This window comes from Rhinolophus ferrumequinum, chromosome 21, assembly GCF_004115265.2.
Source record: "Rhinolophus ferrumequinum isolate MPI-CBG mRhiFer1 chromosome 21, mRhiFer1_v1.p, whole genome shotgun sequence".
NCBI lineage: Eukaryota > Metazoa > Chordata > Mammalia > Chiroptera > Rhinolophidae > Rhinolophus > Rhinolophus ferrumequinum.
In genome coordinates this window covers 25,528,811-25,546,026 of record NC_046304.1, presented here as the reverse complement: position 1 = coordinate 25,546,026, position 17,216 = coordinate 25,528,811, and the positions used below count along the sequence as shown (strand labels likewise).

At 47.0% G+C, this 17,216-nt stretch overlaps 1 protein-coding gene across 11 annotated transcripts in view; it reads right to left on the bottom strand.

The window, feature by feature from the left end:
• The window catches only part of BCAS3 (BCAS3 microtubule associated cell migration factor), a 514,510-nt gene that overhangs the window by 22,111 nt on the left and 475,183 nt on the right, over positions 1–17,216 (bottom strand). For 10 of the 11 annotated variants that reach the window (XM_033091254.1, XM_033091253.1, XM_033091259.1 and 7 more), the window contains one exon: positions 453–620. In XM_033091254.1, the coding sequence (XP_032947145.1) occupies positions 453–620 (168 nt within the window). Of the gene's footprint in view, positions 1–446; positions 621–17,216 lie in introns of all 11 variants that reach the window. The other variant, XM_033091257.1, reaches the window with a different exon arrangement.

Below are 17,216 nucleotides of genomic sequence, written 5' to 3'. Positions count from 1 at the left end.
GCTGTCTGGGGGACTCAAACCAGGCCTACCTGCCTCATGCTTGCTCCCTCCCAGGTGGCAGGCCCAATGATACCTGCCCATCTATAAAGCACAGCAGAAGAAGGTATGCTGCCTTAGCACTCGGTGCCTAAGGACTGTTGAAAACCTTAGAGATTGCACGGCTGTCCCTTCCCCTGGAGGCGTCCCCCTGGGAGCCACTTCCACAACACAGTTGTGTCCATCACAGCATTTTTGTATGACTTATTCCACACAGGAAGGGTCAGGTCCACTGGGAACTCCCCTTTACACAGGGTCTCCCATTACCAGAGGCTTCCACAATGGATGGCATTCAGAGTGCTAACTAAAGAAACAAATGGTTAAAACAAACATTCACCCTGTCCCGCCAAAGAAGCTCTATGCCAGCAGGTGCCAGTCATGACCGCGTCAGGCTAGAAGTGTGACGCTACCTTTACCTGTTCCGGATACCACAACATCTCGGCTGGGTGACTCAGCCATGGCGTCGGCGAGACGCTCCCGCAGGCCCTCCTCAGTGTGCTCCATGGAGGACATGTGCCGCAGCCCGAAGCCCTCAGGCCAGCTCCCACACACCTCCAGCAGGGTGACGCTCCGGTCGAAGGTACCTGCAGCAAACATGGGACATCGGACATTGAGTCCACACTGTCAGACAGCAGGCCGTTCTTTTTGTCTACCCACCACTGACTCCCCTCTCCGCCCAATGTCCATTTCAGCTCTTCTGCAGGATGAACGAAGGAGAGAAAAACTACGAAACATGTCTGTGTAGGGCAGAATGAAACAGCTTGTGCCCCTGGATCAGAGTGCAGACCTCCAGGAAATGACCTCTATGTTGGTGGGCTAGTGGCTTTTAAACTGGGTTCTGAGGGGCTGCAGTGTTCCTCTCAAGTCTTCTGGGACTGCTTCAAGGGCAGGGAACCTTCTTCCTAGGTTCAACGCACACACCTCGACGTTTCTCTGGTTAATATAATAGGGCTTCACCTTAGAATTCATTTAAAACAGGGGTTACAAAGCTTAAACATTTAAAAAAGTTTTCTAAACCATTATATCCTCTAACCGATACCAAACCTCATTTGACATTTGAACCTCAGAGAAGTTATGGCCCCAAATCCAACAGCAAGTGTGTGGCAGACCTGGCTCAAGAACTCAGATCTCTGATGCCTCAGTCTAGAACTCATTCAACTCCACCGCCGCTAGTCGTCCAGCTGCCCAAGGACCTGTGCACAATCAAGGTACCATTTTGGGGATACCAGCAATAGAGTTCAGTGATGGCTCGTTCGGCAAAGATCTTTCCTTAATCTGAAGCTGCCCCCCTAATTCCAAAACGTACATAGTGTCTGCTGAACGCCAAGGTTATATTTTGCATGCAAGATTGCTTCAAAGCCTCAGTTTAAATTATTCTACTTTATTATACAGCAAGTCTTCTGTGAAAGCTTATTTCATCCACTCTCTCTTGGAAGGAGATTATAGTCATGCTCTGTTGCTTTAAGCACATACCATTTCCCCAGCGATTAGGTAACTGAATCCACTGCATTTATTGGACTTGGTTCCTGCCAGCACCAGGAAGATGGAGAAAAAATGCAAATGCCAATGTTTCCCAAAGTTAAAAGTACACGAACGCACACTCTTTATCAGGCCTTGCTTCTCCTCTTTGATCAGCCGTCAGAAACTATCTTCCCTCGGCAGTTAGGACTGGGTAGCATCAGCACACACTCTCGGCCACTGACAGGTGGTAATAGAGAGGGTGCGAGCCCCAGCCCCGGCAGGCGGCCCTGCCTCTGATAATGGCCAAAGCATTGAGGTGATAACCGTTCGTAAACACTCCGACAGCCGGTGACTCCATACATCAGCAAAGAGGGCCAGATAATCTTGAGCTCTCCTGACCAGACAAAGGCCCTTGGCCAGCCTGCTGCGATTTATATGTGTGGCCAGGGTCACTACTGGCTCCTGAATGTCATCAGCCAAGTTTGGCTTTGATTTATCTCTTGCCTAATTGTAGAGTCGATTCCTGGTGTTGGGAGAATTGGGAGCATCTGTAAATGCATCTCCTCAAGAAGAAGCCCACCTTGGGAGAGGGTTGCCAGGGATCGGCTTCTCGGGTAGAGCACACAGAGGTGGGGAGCTGCCTATACCACCTTCTCTGTCCATCAAGTGGGGTCAGGATGTGGATCTGGGGACTGAGGTGCTGAGCAGTGGAGGTGGGGTACTTTGAGTCTCAGCCCGCCCAGGGCCTGAACTGGGCTGGAGTCATACACCGGCAGTGCAAAGCCCAGAGCCAACACTCTACCAGCAGCAGCAACAACGCAAAGGTGCCCGGTCCCCAAGAACATACAGGGACGGATGACATAAGCTAAGGTTTTGGTTTGATGACCCACTCACTAAGCGATGTCAGGCAAGTCCCTCCATCTCCTTTTTCCATCTCTGAAGTGGTACTAATAACTCTTTACCCTGACTCAAAGGAGGGAAGAGGTTAAGCGGGGTTCCTGCCAGGAGTCTGTGCTCTCCTCTACTGCTGCCCCACTCTTGGTTGATAAGATCAAGAGCTATAGCAGCATTGTTTCTCTGAAGGGTCTGCCTGGGAAATCTGCGCTTAGTGATTTCCAGAAGAGGGGATTAACCATAAAACACGGGCGTTCCTCTTCCCTGTACATCCAGGGTTGAGGGGGCAGCTTTCTTATGGACAGAGATGTCCCAGAGCCTGGGGAAGGGAAGGGAATGGCCTTTCTTTTTCTCACTTCACAAGAGCAGGGTGCCTACCTCTAGAAGGGTGCTCAATCAGTGTTGGTACATACTGTGCTTAGACGCAAAGGCAGGTAAGCTAATAGCAGGGCCAAGAGGAATAGTGGAAGCCACTTCGGATGGGTAACAAAACAAAACAAAAAATCAAGCAAGAAGTGTTCAGGTAAGAGGGTGGGTCCGGTCCATGACAGATGGCAGAGGCCAAGGGAGTCCGTAATAATTTTAAGGGACAAAGCAACAGCACATGGGAGAAAAGAATCATGAGTTAGTGGAGAATGGAAACAGACCTGGACCTAAATATAGGCTTTCACACATTTTAGCTACAGGGCTCTGGGCAAGTTCTTAACCTTTCTGAACCTCTGATTCCTCATCCATAAAAATGGAAAAAGAATACAATCCTACAGGGCTGTGGCGAGGACTGCAGTAGGTAGATATAAAAGTACCTGGCACATAGTGAGTGCCCTGTACATAACGAATGTGCTCACGTATATGTGAGTAACAGATATGTATAACTTTATGCCACTTGAATCATCAGCATGAATTTTCACTATCGCAATGATCCTGAGAGGTAGTCTAGGTACCACTCCAGTTTCTGAAGCTCAGAGAGATTAAGTGGCATGCTTAAGGTCTCTAAGTGGGAGACGTAGAACCCAGGCTCCTGCTTCTCAGCTTGGAGCTCATTCTATCGGCTCAGACACTGCCTCCTGTAGTTGCACTTGCAGCAGAGAACTGTTAGATGGAGAAATCACCTCTGTTTTTCTTAACTTGTTCTGAGAACTCCTGTCACCTTCAACCAATGCCTTTTAAAAATCTTTGCCACTTCCAACCAGCCCAAGTTCCTTGGAGGATCATGGTAAGGCTGATGAAATCATTCTGTCGACTGGATGGAACACGGGAGAAAAGAAAAAATGGATAGAAGGTCTCATCAGTTCTCTCTTAGTTTGGGCACTGCTAGCAAGCTGTGGGTAGGAGGCTGGGGATACAAAAAGTGTTCAGCAAAGGAGCATTTGAGTGTTTCTGCTGTCCTGAGAAGTCAGAGAGAGGATACAATTGGTGGTCCTGCTTATCATGCTATAGAAGGAGTCCTAGCAGGGGCTCTGCAATGCCTCCTTCCTTGGCTTCCCTTCCACCCTTGCCAGTGCAGATGAGAGCAGCAAAGGAGCTCATGGAGTCTCCCAGTCCTGGAGTGAGAGAAGGGCTGCAGGTGTGTGTGTGTCAGCAGGGGCTGGGGTTAAGAGGCCAAGCCCTCGGAGGGTGAGGTCACCTCTGGGTTCTTAGGCGACTGCATATCTTGTAAGCGTTGTCGGCACAGCTATCATTCATCTGGCTAGCTCAGAGACACTCCATCACATGGGCTGGCCCTTTGAGTTCAATTATGGGGAAAAGGGTCAGTTTCAAGGGGGAGAAGACACTTAGCGCAGGCTGTTTGCAGAGCACAAAACATACGTACTTAGCAACAAAGATCTTTTGCCAAGGAAGCAACGCTCTGCTGTTTACAAAGCACGCTCACGTTTATTATTTCAGTTAACTCTCACATTCATCAAATATTGATTAGTGTCCACTGTGATATGAGTCAAACACTGTACTGAGGTATGGGAATAGAAAATGAGCCAAAAAAAAGAAAAGGAAAAGAAAAGCTCATGGATCTTCACAGAACTCCGGGAAGCTGCAATTATCACCATTTCACCATTTTACAGATTTACATTTTACTGAGGCCCAGGGAGGTGCGGTAATTTAAGGCACTGGTTCTACCTGTAATAGTCTTTCCGAGGAATACGATTCAGTTCAAGTCTCACCTGCTCAATGAAACCTTGAGTGACTACCCAAGTTATAATGAGCTGATTGTACACAAGGTTCTTTACCTTTTGGCGTAAAGCTGATAACAACTACGAATGTATCTCCCCAAAATGTGTTTTTGCACACATAAAATTATATAAGCAATTTCGGGGTATTTATGGCTGCCTCCAAAGCCCGTGCTTGGATCCCAGGTTAATCACAGCAGTGACATGGCATTATTTCCATACTGCTGCGTATTATTCTCACGGTCTGCTCTCCAACCGAGTTCAGAAGCTCCTTGAGGGCATGGATTTCCCTATAATCCATAAGTCTGTAATAAGCACAGAACTGTGTGCACCGTATTTGCTCAAAACACGTTTGTTTATTGGCTGATTATGATCATCTGAGACATTTGACAGTCACTTTAGAGTCAATACCCATTGGATGGGGTCCCAGAGCTAAAACATCTAGGGCCTGGATTGGGAGGAATGAGATTGAGATAGGCAGAAAAGGGAGCTAAAATTAAATAAGAGGAAGGAAGACGATTGTAAGTGAGCAGAAAACAATGTCATGACATCACTCTGCTGCCTTCTGTGCACTTAGTAGAGATTTGCGATTCTGGGGAACTGGAAGAACCCAATCTGCCTTGGATGGCACAGAGAGCCGGACTCATACAGGTGAGCTTCCCAAATCCTGCTTCCCAGCTTGGCATCCTGTGTTAAGCTGTCTCCCCAGAGGAGAAATGGGTCAGGTTATTGGGTTTCACAACCCCATTAAAGGCATGCTGTGACAGCTGGGAAGCTGGCAGCACCGGGAGCGGGCAAGAGAACACGTGCTCTGTCTTTTGTACATCATTGTTGAGGGGCAAGGAAGCCCAGGGGGTGGAGGTGGCATGGGGGAACGGGATGTTCCTCTGAGCTGATAGTGTCTAATCACACCCGTGCTATTTAGGAGGCTGTGGCCCAGCCTCTGCTTTGCATCAATTAGGGTTGGACTCGACGAGAGCCTGTTGATCAAATTTCCGGCCACCAGGGAGGCCAGGTACCAAGAGCAAAACTTGTCATTAAACAATGCTCTTCAAGATGTAAGCCCTGGGGCCGGCCCGGTGGCTCAGGCGGTTGGAGCTCCTTGCTCCTAACTCCGAAGGCTGCCGGTTTGATTCCCACATGGGTCAGTGGGCTCTCAACCACAAGGTTGCTGGTTCGGTTCCTTGAGTCCTGCAAGGGATGGTGGGCTCTGCCCCCTGCAACTAGCAACAGCAACTGGACCTGGAGCTGAGCTGCGCCCTCCACAACTAAGACTGAAGGACAACAACTTGACTTGGAAAAAAAGGTTCTGGAAGTACACACTGTTCCCCAATAAAGTCGTGTTCCTCTTCCCCAATAAAATCTTTAAAAAAAAGACAAAAAAAGACGTAAGCCCTTCCGGGTGAGAGCTCTGAAAATGATGTCCATGATAACTAAGAAATGATCCCAGGCATGATCAAAGCAACCACTGGAGCGCCTCCTTGTCTGCTCTCCAAACTAGCTCACCAAAATGAACTTGAGACTGGTGTAGGGGTTGTTGGGGAGAGTTCTTTTCTCTACACTACAGGTTGGTTCATATAAGCACAGACTGAGGGCATTAGCTTTACTTGGTTATTGGTTGTGACCATGGGCATATTTTATTATGTCAGCATGCACTATGTCTTGACTAACAGAAACTGGTTCATTATGGGAGGGTGAGAGAATATGAGAACTCCATAGGTCCCTCTCAGTTCTTCAATTCTTTAGGGTAGTTCCCAAGATAACCATAATCTCACGTCCACAGACATGGTACAGAGCAAAGGGGCCTAGATCCTGGCAATCTTGGGACTCAGATTATCTAATGGTCACCAAACTTGTGACAGTGGACTATGTTTGTCCCCTCTTCATCCATTTGGCTCTGGTGTTTAGATTTGGGGGTTAGGTCATTTTTCAAGGATCTACTACTCCAGTTTAGAAGCAAGAGAAAGGAGGGGTACCAGCAAGGAGAGAAATGCCTGAGCTAATGTTGGCAAGCCAGGAGATGCTGATGTGCCAGAAGTGGTGTTCCCACAGGCCCTCAGGCCCACTAGTGGGAAGGGATTATTCTTTGCTCATTAGAGGTCCATGAACAGACAGCCATGTGTGGCCAACATATCAAAGGGTTCTGAGGCCAGGGAAGAGTTCAACAGTAATTGAGACACCAAGAGTCTCTTTGCAGCTTAACGCAGAGTAGTTGTTTTGATAACTACTTTCACCAACTCACATTTTAAAGGTTAGAATACAAATCTAGACATCTAGGTTATAATTGGAATTCTCCCATTAACTTTTCTGGTTACTCTGGGTCTTAATTTCCCCACTTACCACATGGAGAACAAATGAGTGACTCTCACTTAAGGGGTTCATTACACGTTGGCACTAATCGTTTCAACGTCATTAACCAGAACACATTAACAAGGTAATGGTGAAATCATATTTGATGAAACCTAGGGTAAAAGGTACCAAATTTCATTTTCTATGAACCAGATAACATAATCAAGCAGTCACACCATAAGAGTCTTTAAAAAATTTTTTTTAAAACTTAATTAAAGGCACATGGTAAGCAGAAGACCTGGGTTCAAATACTATGTCCTGCTATTCTCTCACTGTATGTATGATTGTGGAAAAGTTATTCGGCCTCTTTGGACCTTGGTTTCGTGACCTACTGTGGTAAGTTAAATGGTGTCCCCTCAAAAAGATATGTCCCCCTCAGAATGTTACCTTGTTTGGAAACAGGATCTTTGCAGACATAACTAAGGATCTCAAGATGACAGTATCCTAGAGTTAGTATCCTAGATTCAGTATCCTCGATTTAGGGGGAGTCCTAAATCCAATGACTAGTGTCCTTATAATAGAAAGGAGAGGGAAATCATAGACACACAGGGAAGAAGACCCTGTGGAGACAGAGACAGAGGTAAGATTTACATTGTGACAAGCCGCGGCACACCTGATGCCACCAGAAGCTGGATGAGGCAAAGAAGGATCGCCCCTCGAGCCTTTGGAGGGAGCACAACCCTGTTGACACCGTGATTTTGCAATTCTGGCCTCCAGAAATATGAGAGAATAGATTTCTGTTGTTTTAAGTCACCATGTTTGTGGTAATTTGTTACGGCAGCCCTAGGAAAACAATATACCTGAAAAACAGGGAAACAAATATTTGCCTTCTAGGGCTGCCGTGAGCACCTGATCAGATAGCCCATGAAAGAGGGCTTTGAAAAACTGCACCGGGCCACTCAAACGTAGGGCACTACCCCGGGGCTCTGAGAGAAGCTCTCCGTAGGGGCCGTGGGAGTCAGCGAAAAGCTTAGAAAGTGAAGAAAGTGACTGGGGACACGTCTAGACTAGATGACAAGCCGCTACAGGAGCAATACTGGGTGGGGAACAGTCACATCAGCTCCTCGTCTGGGCATCTCCATCATTAGGGCTGAGTGGTTCTGTGTCATTACATAGCAAGGGCCTTTGATGGGGAGTCACAACATCTAAGTGGGTATGTGTCCCCCACATCTCCGAGGAGGGCTGCAGGGGGCACAGGAGAGCAGAAGTGGCCTCTTAGCTCTGAGGTTAGGTCTCTTATATCTCCTAATCTTCCTACATCTGAGGGTGGGGATAGGACATTTCAGCTCCCCAAACTCTTTAATGAATAAACAGAATCGTACTCAACATGGATAAGGATGAAATGAGATAGGTTATTGGTATAAACTATCCAAAGGGAGATTTGGCAATACGTATTAAGACCCTTTAAAAAACATGTCCAACTATTGACCTACGAATGCCACTTCCAGAAATCTAGTCCAAATCAATAATCTAAGATGCCAATAAACCTTTATGCATAGAGATGCTTGCTGCCATTGTAACATACATAGCCTTACAATATTTGCTAAATAAAGTAAACTTCATTCTGGTGGTGGAATATTAGGTAGCCATGAAAAATGATGTTTATAACAGGGGACATTTTAAAAGAGATAACGTTAAATTAAAAAAGCAAAACAAAATTGCATAGTTAGAACAATGTAAAGGAAGCATAAAAAAAAAACATTTTAAATGATTCACGAGAAAACATGAACCATGGCTGCCTTTGGGTAGTTGGGTTATGTGAGACTCTTCTGCTTATTTCTTTCTATATGTTTCCTGAAACTTCTATAATCAGTATAAACACACACACACACACACACACACTCACTAAGGAAAAACTGAGAGAGAAAACAATGCTCTGTGACAGAAGCACTCATGCTTCCTGTGAGAAGCATTTGAGGGGAAGGCCTGACTTTGCTTCCCTGTCAAGCCCTGTGCTTGACTCAGCGTGGGGGTGGGGTAGGTGGAGGGGAGCGCAGGTGAGCCTGCAGCTCCACAGCCCATATTTGACTCTTCTCCCACTGGCCCTGGCTGGTGGCACGCGATGTTGACTCATCCTTGTGTACATCTGACATATTTCCTTTTAATTTGTATCAGGAATGTGCACCAACTTGTGTGTGAAACATGTCACAAACAAATCCACTTTTCTACAAATTTCATACATCAGATCACAAAGGGCCAAAGAGCAGCTCTGGAAGAGGTTGATTTTTAAATCAACTCTCTTTATCTGTTACCTTTTTCCCCACCCTGCCTCCCACCCACCCTGGCCCCCACAACTACCCTTTGGAGAAACAGGACACAGCTTCCTAGGAGACATGCTTTCATGACTGTCAAGGAAGGTCTGAGCCCCTCACACACATCATTAGGTCATTGAGCAGGGCACCTGCCTTTTGCGTGGGAACCCAAGAGATCAGTCGTCACTGCAGGTCCCAGTAGGAGATTTTCCACTGGCTCCATACTCAGCCTTGACCTGGATGTGCCTCAAACAGGAGAGCTTTCCAAGTCGGGCTGACACTGGCATTTCCCAGACAGGGTCCTAGAGACCCTTCCCTACTCTGCTTTAAAGCTGGCACAATCAAGATTTCTTCCCTTCCAAGTAGGAAGGGGACAATTATTTTGCAAGTAGACTGTAATGAAAATATTCCCTTCTAGATGCTTTGGCCTGCTTCTGGGGTGGAGAGAAAATTTACACACAGCACTCTGTTACAGGATTCCTATGACAAGGCTCAGAATACACTGCAAGACAAACTGTATCCTCGGAAATGTAACAACTCCTTGAATGGAAAAACTTCATGGAACAGTATCTCTCAAGACAATTAAGTACACAAACTCGGTTTTCTAGGACAGTCCCAATTCTACATAATTAGTTCTGTGATCAGATCACATATCAGGAAAGGCAAGAGAACTAACATTTATTGAGTGTCTACTTTGTGCCAGGCATAGCTACATTACATGTATTACCTAACAAGTCTATGAAGGTGGTACTAATATTCCCATTTTACAGATCAAGAAATTGAGGTAGAGAGAAGAAATTTTGCTCAAGATGACAATATCAAGGGTACAGTTATGATTCTACTTCTAGGTCAATCTGGTTCCAAGGCCTACACTTTCCCCACTAAAAAAAAAAATCCATGCTGAATTTTGACTGAACATATGGCTACAGTACCAGTAAGGGGGTTTTCAGCTAAGTCTTCCTATTCCAGAATTTTAAAGTGGTTCTTGCTGTTGGGCTGTGGGGGGTGCGGGGGAGTGTGGGTGGGGGTTTGAGGGGGGAAATGACCCAACTAAAATCCTGTGTTTGTCTTAAAAGAGATTTTAGTGTTTCACAAATAAGCCAAATTCGAGGCTCTCAACTGAGGAGAACTTTGAAGTCTGAAACCTGGGGCTAAGAAGTCCTGTTTTTATTAATTAAAGAAGATATTTCAAAACCATCAGTTTTATCACGACTGGATTTCAGATGTGAAACCCAATATATATACAGACAAGCATGGGTTGTCCTTTTGGGTTATTTTGGATCCTCCTTGAGGATCTGCATTTTCTCAGACGAGACCAATCTGCTTCCTGGGCTGGCTGAGATGTCTGGAGGACCAGCTTTGCAGGCCTGCACCCGCAGCTGCTGGTCTCAGGAGTTTCCGCGGCCTGGGAGGGATGGATGGAAAAGTGGCTCCTACTGAGACTTGTACCTCTAAGCCCCCAGGGCAGTAGCTGTGGGGAAGGAAAGGGAGGAACCAACCCACCCTATCTGAAGGAGGGTCCTGGAGTTGACTGGTTTGACACCATGCCTATTTTGGGTTCTGTTATTTTGGGAGTCATTTAACTATGTGGGCTTTAACGTGGTACCCCCAGACTGGGCAAATGGGCATTTCCACTGTAGTGTGTGGTCAGCTGTCCACCAATTTCTGCCATCAAAACCCACCAGCTCTCACTCCAAGGGGCAAACCTGAACCAGATTTTCCGCCACAGGGGTCTTGTGAAGGAGATGTGGGCCTGGCCTGCCATTCTGACATGAGATACATTATATAACAGCATCTCCGCATTCCATGTTTAGCAAAGACTGGCCTCAGGGCCTGAGAAGAGCAAGATGAGAAACAGCACTGCTTGGACAATGGGGGACACCCACTGGAGCTGGGGACACAGTTTCCATCAGGTGTGGAGGTTTGAGGCGGGTAGACGATATCCCACGGTGGGTGGGAGGGGGTGGTCTGAGCACAAACAGGAAGGTGGGGATGTTAGAGTCCCCTGGACCAGGAGGTCTCTCATGACGAATAATACCTCACCGAGTTTCACAGAATCACTGTATATTTTCACATAATTGCTCATTTTGATTGGGAGATCACAGCAACTTGCACCAGAGGCAGGACGGACGCTCAGGGTAGCTTGCCTCACAGGGTAGCTTTTATAGAAGTGGCTACTAAGGCTTTTTTTATAGAAGTAGCTTTTATAGAAGTGGCTACAGAGGCTCAGGTGGGTAAATGAAGTGCCTCCACTTTAGTTTCTTGCCTCACAGGGTAGCTATGGAACCATCTGTGAAGGTCCTCAGTGAACACACTACAGAAATATTATCACGGCGGCCTGAGGTAGGCACGGAAGTGGGTGGACTGGTGATTTATTATACCTCGTTGAAAACTTGACTAGAGCTTGCCCAGGCCCTTGTCCTGCAGGCACGTCCCTGACTTTTAGCCTCATTTCCTGGCCTTGCAGCCTGTGGGGAGGGGTGGTGGTGGTGGCCCAGCTTGGTATCACTTGAAGTTATCACACAAGGTGTGTGCAGGGCTCATTCTACACCTGAAAGAGTGGGGAGCCTGGGAACTGTCATTTCCTGCCTTGAGGTGTCAGAATATTTGTTCAGCCTTGGCCAGTCACACTGACTCAGCAGCCCAGGCATGGAAACCAGGGAGGATGGAGGGAAAAGTTGAGAAACTGCAGGAACACACAGGGGGAGCAATGAGGCGTAGAAATCTTAACAATGACAATAATCCCTTACACCGCACACTGCTTTAACCCAGGTGCTTTCACAGGCATTTTCCCCCTTAATCCTCAAAACATCCCTAGGAGGAAGGCAAGGCAACTATCTCCAGTCCCCATTTCATAGCTGAGGAAGTAAGTGCAGGGAGTTAAGTGAGGGGCAGAGCTTAGCCTGGAGAACCCAGTCCTGCCACTCACAGTGCAGGCCATGGACCAGCAGCAGCACCACCTGGAAGCCTCTCAGGCCCCACCCACCTCAGACTTAATACATCAGAACCTGCATTTCATTCAGATCCCCAGGGGATCTGTGTGCACACTGAAGTTGGAGAGCGCTGCTGACACTGCACTCCCCTCACCAATCTGCTTCCTGGGCTGGCTGAGATGTCTGGAGGTGTCCCGTCCCCCAAAGCATTTTCATCTGCCGGTCCCTTAGAGTAGACCTGGTTCTATCTACTCATTGAAAGACAAGGAAACTGAGGCCCAGGGAGGGGAAAAAATACGGTCTGTGACAGAAGCAGGAACAGAGGAAATCAGTCTTGCAAATCAGTCCTGGGTCCATTATATCTAGTGACTTTATCCAGATGACATTCAACTGCTGTCTGTCTTGCCTTTCCTCCTCCCTCCCCACCCCACAGTTCAACCCTCAAACCGCCCTCAGCTGCCAGTCCCTTGGCCTCTCCCTTCAGTTCCAGCCTTGTTTTAAGTGTTAACACAAGTCCTAGAGCCTGGGGTTAACACTCTATTAAGCAAACAGAGTTCATACCTCCTGCTAACAATCCAGGAGCTCAGTGGGGCTATGGGGTACCTTGGGGCCTTGTCTGGAAGCTGCACAGGGGCAGGCCAGGGCTTGGGTTGTGTCTGGTCTTACCCCTCTGGCCGTGCTGCCAAGAGGAGAGAGCTGGGGAATCCTAGCTTGCGTCAGAGGGGACTCTGCTTAGGCCTTGTGAAATGCCCACTTCAGTAGTAAGTGTGAAAATGCCCCAATAACTGTTAATCTGGTAATGATTTCCTCTCCACTCATTGGTCTCACTGAGTGCCAAGTTTGGCGCCTGTGGGTAAAGCAATTCCTAGACCGTGGCTGGAGTTTGGGGCCAGGACTCCCCCTCCCATCCCCCCACTTCTACTCCACTGAGGCCAATCAGGATGTTATTCATTGCCCTAGCTGAGAAGGAAGTTCAAAAAGGCCAGAATAGCCTCCTCTACCCTGTCCCTGTGTAAGAAATGCCAATCCCTCCCATGAGGAGGAAGCAATATATTTTGTTTCTGCTACACTTATGCATGGAGCAGGTTTATAGAGTCAGCCCAGAATAAGTGTTTGTGTGTGCAGAAACCTATCTTTTCATCTTTGGACCTAGGGTACATAATGGATTAGAGGAAGATCAGTCATACACAAAGGGTGGGGTGGAGCGGGGAAGGGAAGGGGAGAGAGAGAGGGAGGGAGAGGGAGAGGGGAGAGGGAGAGGGAGAGAGGGAGAGAGAGAGAGAGAGAGAGAGAGAGAGAGAGAGAGAGAGAGAGAGAGAGAGACTCAGGCGCCAAAGAGCCTCTAGGAGGGGACTGGTGACCTCAAGTTACTATGTCAGACAGACACTGGACCTGTCATCTAACCCTGAGTTAGGGGTAACAGCTGAATGAAAGAATTATTGATTGTGCTTCATTTGAGTTTTAGAAAAACCTTTAGGGTTGAAAAACTACTAGAATAGCTTTCACATATCCCTCAGACTGTTTAAAAAAAACAGTAAACAAATAAAAACCGAACTGTGTTTGTTACTGAAACACCTACCAAACAGCTCCATCAACGTGCAAATTCACCAAAGCTCTCTTGGGCAAGTCATTAACCCTTTCTCTGAGCCTCCCTTTAAAACGAAGAGGCCTGGACAGGAGCTCTATAATCTTCTAACGCAGGAAGTGATCCTCCTGCTCTCAAGACCCCAAACGGGGGTCGTTCCCCTTACTGGGTGAGCTGTCCTCCTCTTTCTATCCCCTGCCTGCGATGTCTACTTTCAAGGCCCAGCAGCATTGCTTGTACCCTTTGACTCTAGATGCAATCTCTTCATTTAGTACCTTCTTATACCTTATGTTTTTAAGCTGTTGTAAGATTGGGGTGGGGGGGGGCAGATCTTTTGGACAGATGAGGTGGTTAGAAGCTCTCCGAGCGCTCTGTTGGCAGAAAGAGCATGGGGTTAAGAGTGGGGAGCTGACTGCTAGTTCTGGCTCTGGCATGTTCTGGCTTTGTGATCCTGAGCAAGTCACTTAACTTCCTGGAACCTCAGTTTTTGCGCAGTCAAACAAGAATAATAGCTCTAGTTATTCTGGCTGGTTATTTGTGTTTCTCACCATTATGCTAAGATTCAGATGACAATGTCTGTGATAGAACTATCAAGACTCTAATGTGTACTCTGCATGTAAAGCCCTGATTTTATTCCTAGCAGCCAGATGGCCTCAGGTTGGTGCTTTCACCACTTCCCTCCAGATCCTGGAGACATTAGGATAATGTTCAAGCTGTTTGACTTCTGGAGGAGTGGGAACGTCCACATAGCTCAGCTGAAACAGAAATGTGACGTCACCAATAACGCCTGTGTTGTAGCTTTAATACTGCACAGGCTACTCAACTGCTGCCGTCCAGGATCAAATGGAACTCACCTGAAGGAGTCTGATGTCCCAGAGATATCTAAGAACCAGGAACTTGCAGCACTCCTCTTGTCACAAAACAGGCACCCAATAAATAGGCATTCAATGAATAGATGAAAGAATAAACCTCTGCCACGTATTGATCTGACTGAAGTATGTCTCATGCATCTGAAAGGGAGATTGTAAGGGCATTTCTCAGCCACCCTCCTACCTCCATCCAGGAAGAATCATCCTTAAATCTCAGGAATTGTAAAAGAGCTCCAAAAAGGAGTTGTTCCCTTTATCTGTGCTCCTTAGAGGGACATTCCCTAGCATTCTACTCAGCAGGTATCTACTCCCTAAAATATTAAAACAAATATACCTAATATCTCTATGTACCCTGGAAACATAATGTCCCAAAGCCAATTGTTTAGGAAACGTTATTTATCTTGACTATTCATGAATGATAATGCTTGAATTTCACAGATTTGCAATGTCACACAAGGGGCAGAGGCCTTCTGAATCACTCCTACGCCTAATAAATAAATACCTTTGGTAGAGACAAAGGCCTTATTTACAAAATTGCTCCTGAGAATAGATATATTGAGCATATTTCATGAATATCACTGCTGGGGACACTGAGCAGTGTCTAGATTTTAAACTTATAAACAAGTAGAGCCAGCTCCTGCTGTGGTGGTAACCTACAAATGCCTTCTTTGGCTACATATGGTACCTCTTCCACATTTCTTTAGTAGTCAGCTTTTTAAGATACGGTATTTTTTTTTTTTTTTAAATGCTGGATTACATTCAGGTCCATTATTCCAGAAAATGGAGTGGGCAATCAGACTGTCTACACCAGAGGGCAGTGAGGGTGCTCCAGTCTGACTGCTTTCAGAGAAGGAGCCCTGGACCAATTATCTGCCTAAATGCAGGATTTCCACTGGATTCCCGAATACTTAGACAGTTGCTCAGAAACTCTCCTTTGGATCAGTGGGTTAACATTTCCATCGCCAGTCATCTGAGGAGTTCCACCAGCAACACGGGCTCATAACTATGGGGATTTCGAGAACCTTAGGTCGGAATCTGTCTGTGGGGGGTTGGGGTGGGGCTGTGATTTGCATAGTCAGAAAGAGCCCCCAGGTTCTTATGGAATAACCTCTGGGCTGGAGCATCAGTCCCACATTTCCCTAGTGAGAAGAATCACTTGGGGGTGCTTATTAAACAAACAGATCCTCGGGTTCTTTTCTCAGGTCCTTGGTGCTTCTAGTATGTTAAGCAGGCTCTTTTCCAAGATGTTCCACTGCGGTATTTGAATACTGATTCTGGGAAAGGGGCTGATTCTGACCCAGGAATTTTGGGAATCGCTGCTCTAGAGGAGCGTGTCCCGAATCCAGCCTTAAGAAGTTCTCAAGATGGAAAAAGCATGTGATTGTCCTCCCACGATCATGCTAGCTTACATATAACCATGTGGTCCCCTGTGGCAACCTAACTGTTATGAAAGAAAGCCGAGTGCACTGGGAAATTGCCAAGGACTCCTTAGCTTCCTGGTTTTCTTCCTCCCTATCTGACCACCCCAAGTCTCTCCCAAGGCCTCGCGGTGCTCCCTTTGCTCCTCAAATTTTGATGCTTCTAAGGGCCCTTAAGCCCTCTTCTCCTCTTTCGCTGTACACTTGGCCTGGGTGAGCTCCTCTACTCTCGTGGTTGCCACTACCACCTACATGCTACTGACTTTCCAAACTGCACTTCTAACTCAGTTCTCTTCCTGGCCTCCAAATCCATCTGTGTCAGACGAAACACCTTCACTTCCACAGGGACCTTCAACTCAACATGTCCAAAACAAATTCATTAACTTACTTCTCCAAACGTGAACGGTAGCCCTGGCTTCCCAGAGGCCCCAGCCAGACTCCTCTCTTTCCTTACCCCCACATCTAGCTGACCAGAAGTCCTGTGCATTTTACTTCCTAAGCCCTCTGTCCGTACTCTCCATAGGCACTGGGCTGAGGCCCTCATCAGTTCTCACTGGGATTATTCCAACAGTCTTTAAACTGGCCTTTCTGCCCCTTAATATAGCTTCCTTTCCTTTAATTCTTCCTGGTACTATGAGAATGACCTTTTCTACAATGCAAATCGAGCAGTGCACTCATCTGTCCTCAGGATAAAGCCCAATCTTCTTAGCATGACTGTCTATCACCTGACCCCAGCCAGCTCTCCAGACTCGGTGCACACCACGCCCCACCTTGCATCTTGCCCCTTGTGTCTCTGCATTTGTTGCTCCCTCTGCCTGGAATGTTCTTCTTTCCTGGCTATGTCCTATTCATCCTCGAAGACTTAGACCAGCTGGAGAAGAGGACCACTCTCCTTCTGGGTCTGACTTAGGTCTTCCAACAGGCCCCCACAACACCCTGGGCTTACCTTCAACATAGTACCACGGTGTAATCAATTCGACAACAAACACTTATCGGTTATCTATTATGGTCCAGCCACGGTGCTAGGTGCTGAGGATTTGGGTAAAGGAGACAGACAACAACAACAGCAACAACATTTTCTGGTTTACATTTCTCACCAGACTGTAAGTTTCTGGAGGAAAGCATCTGCTTCTGCTTCTTCTCCTCCCTCTCCTCCCCACTTCCCCTTTTAAATCTCTGGATCCTAACTGCATAGCTCAGTGCATCAGTTTCTGGCACTTAGCAGGAGTGAAAGAAGAGAGGGAACAAGCTGAGGTT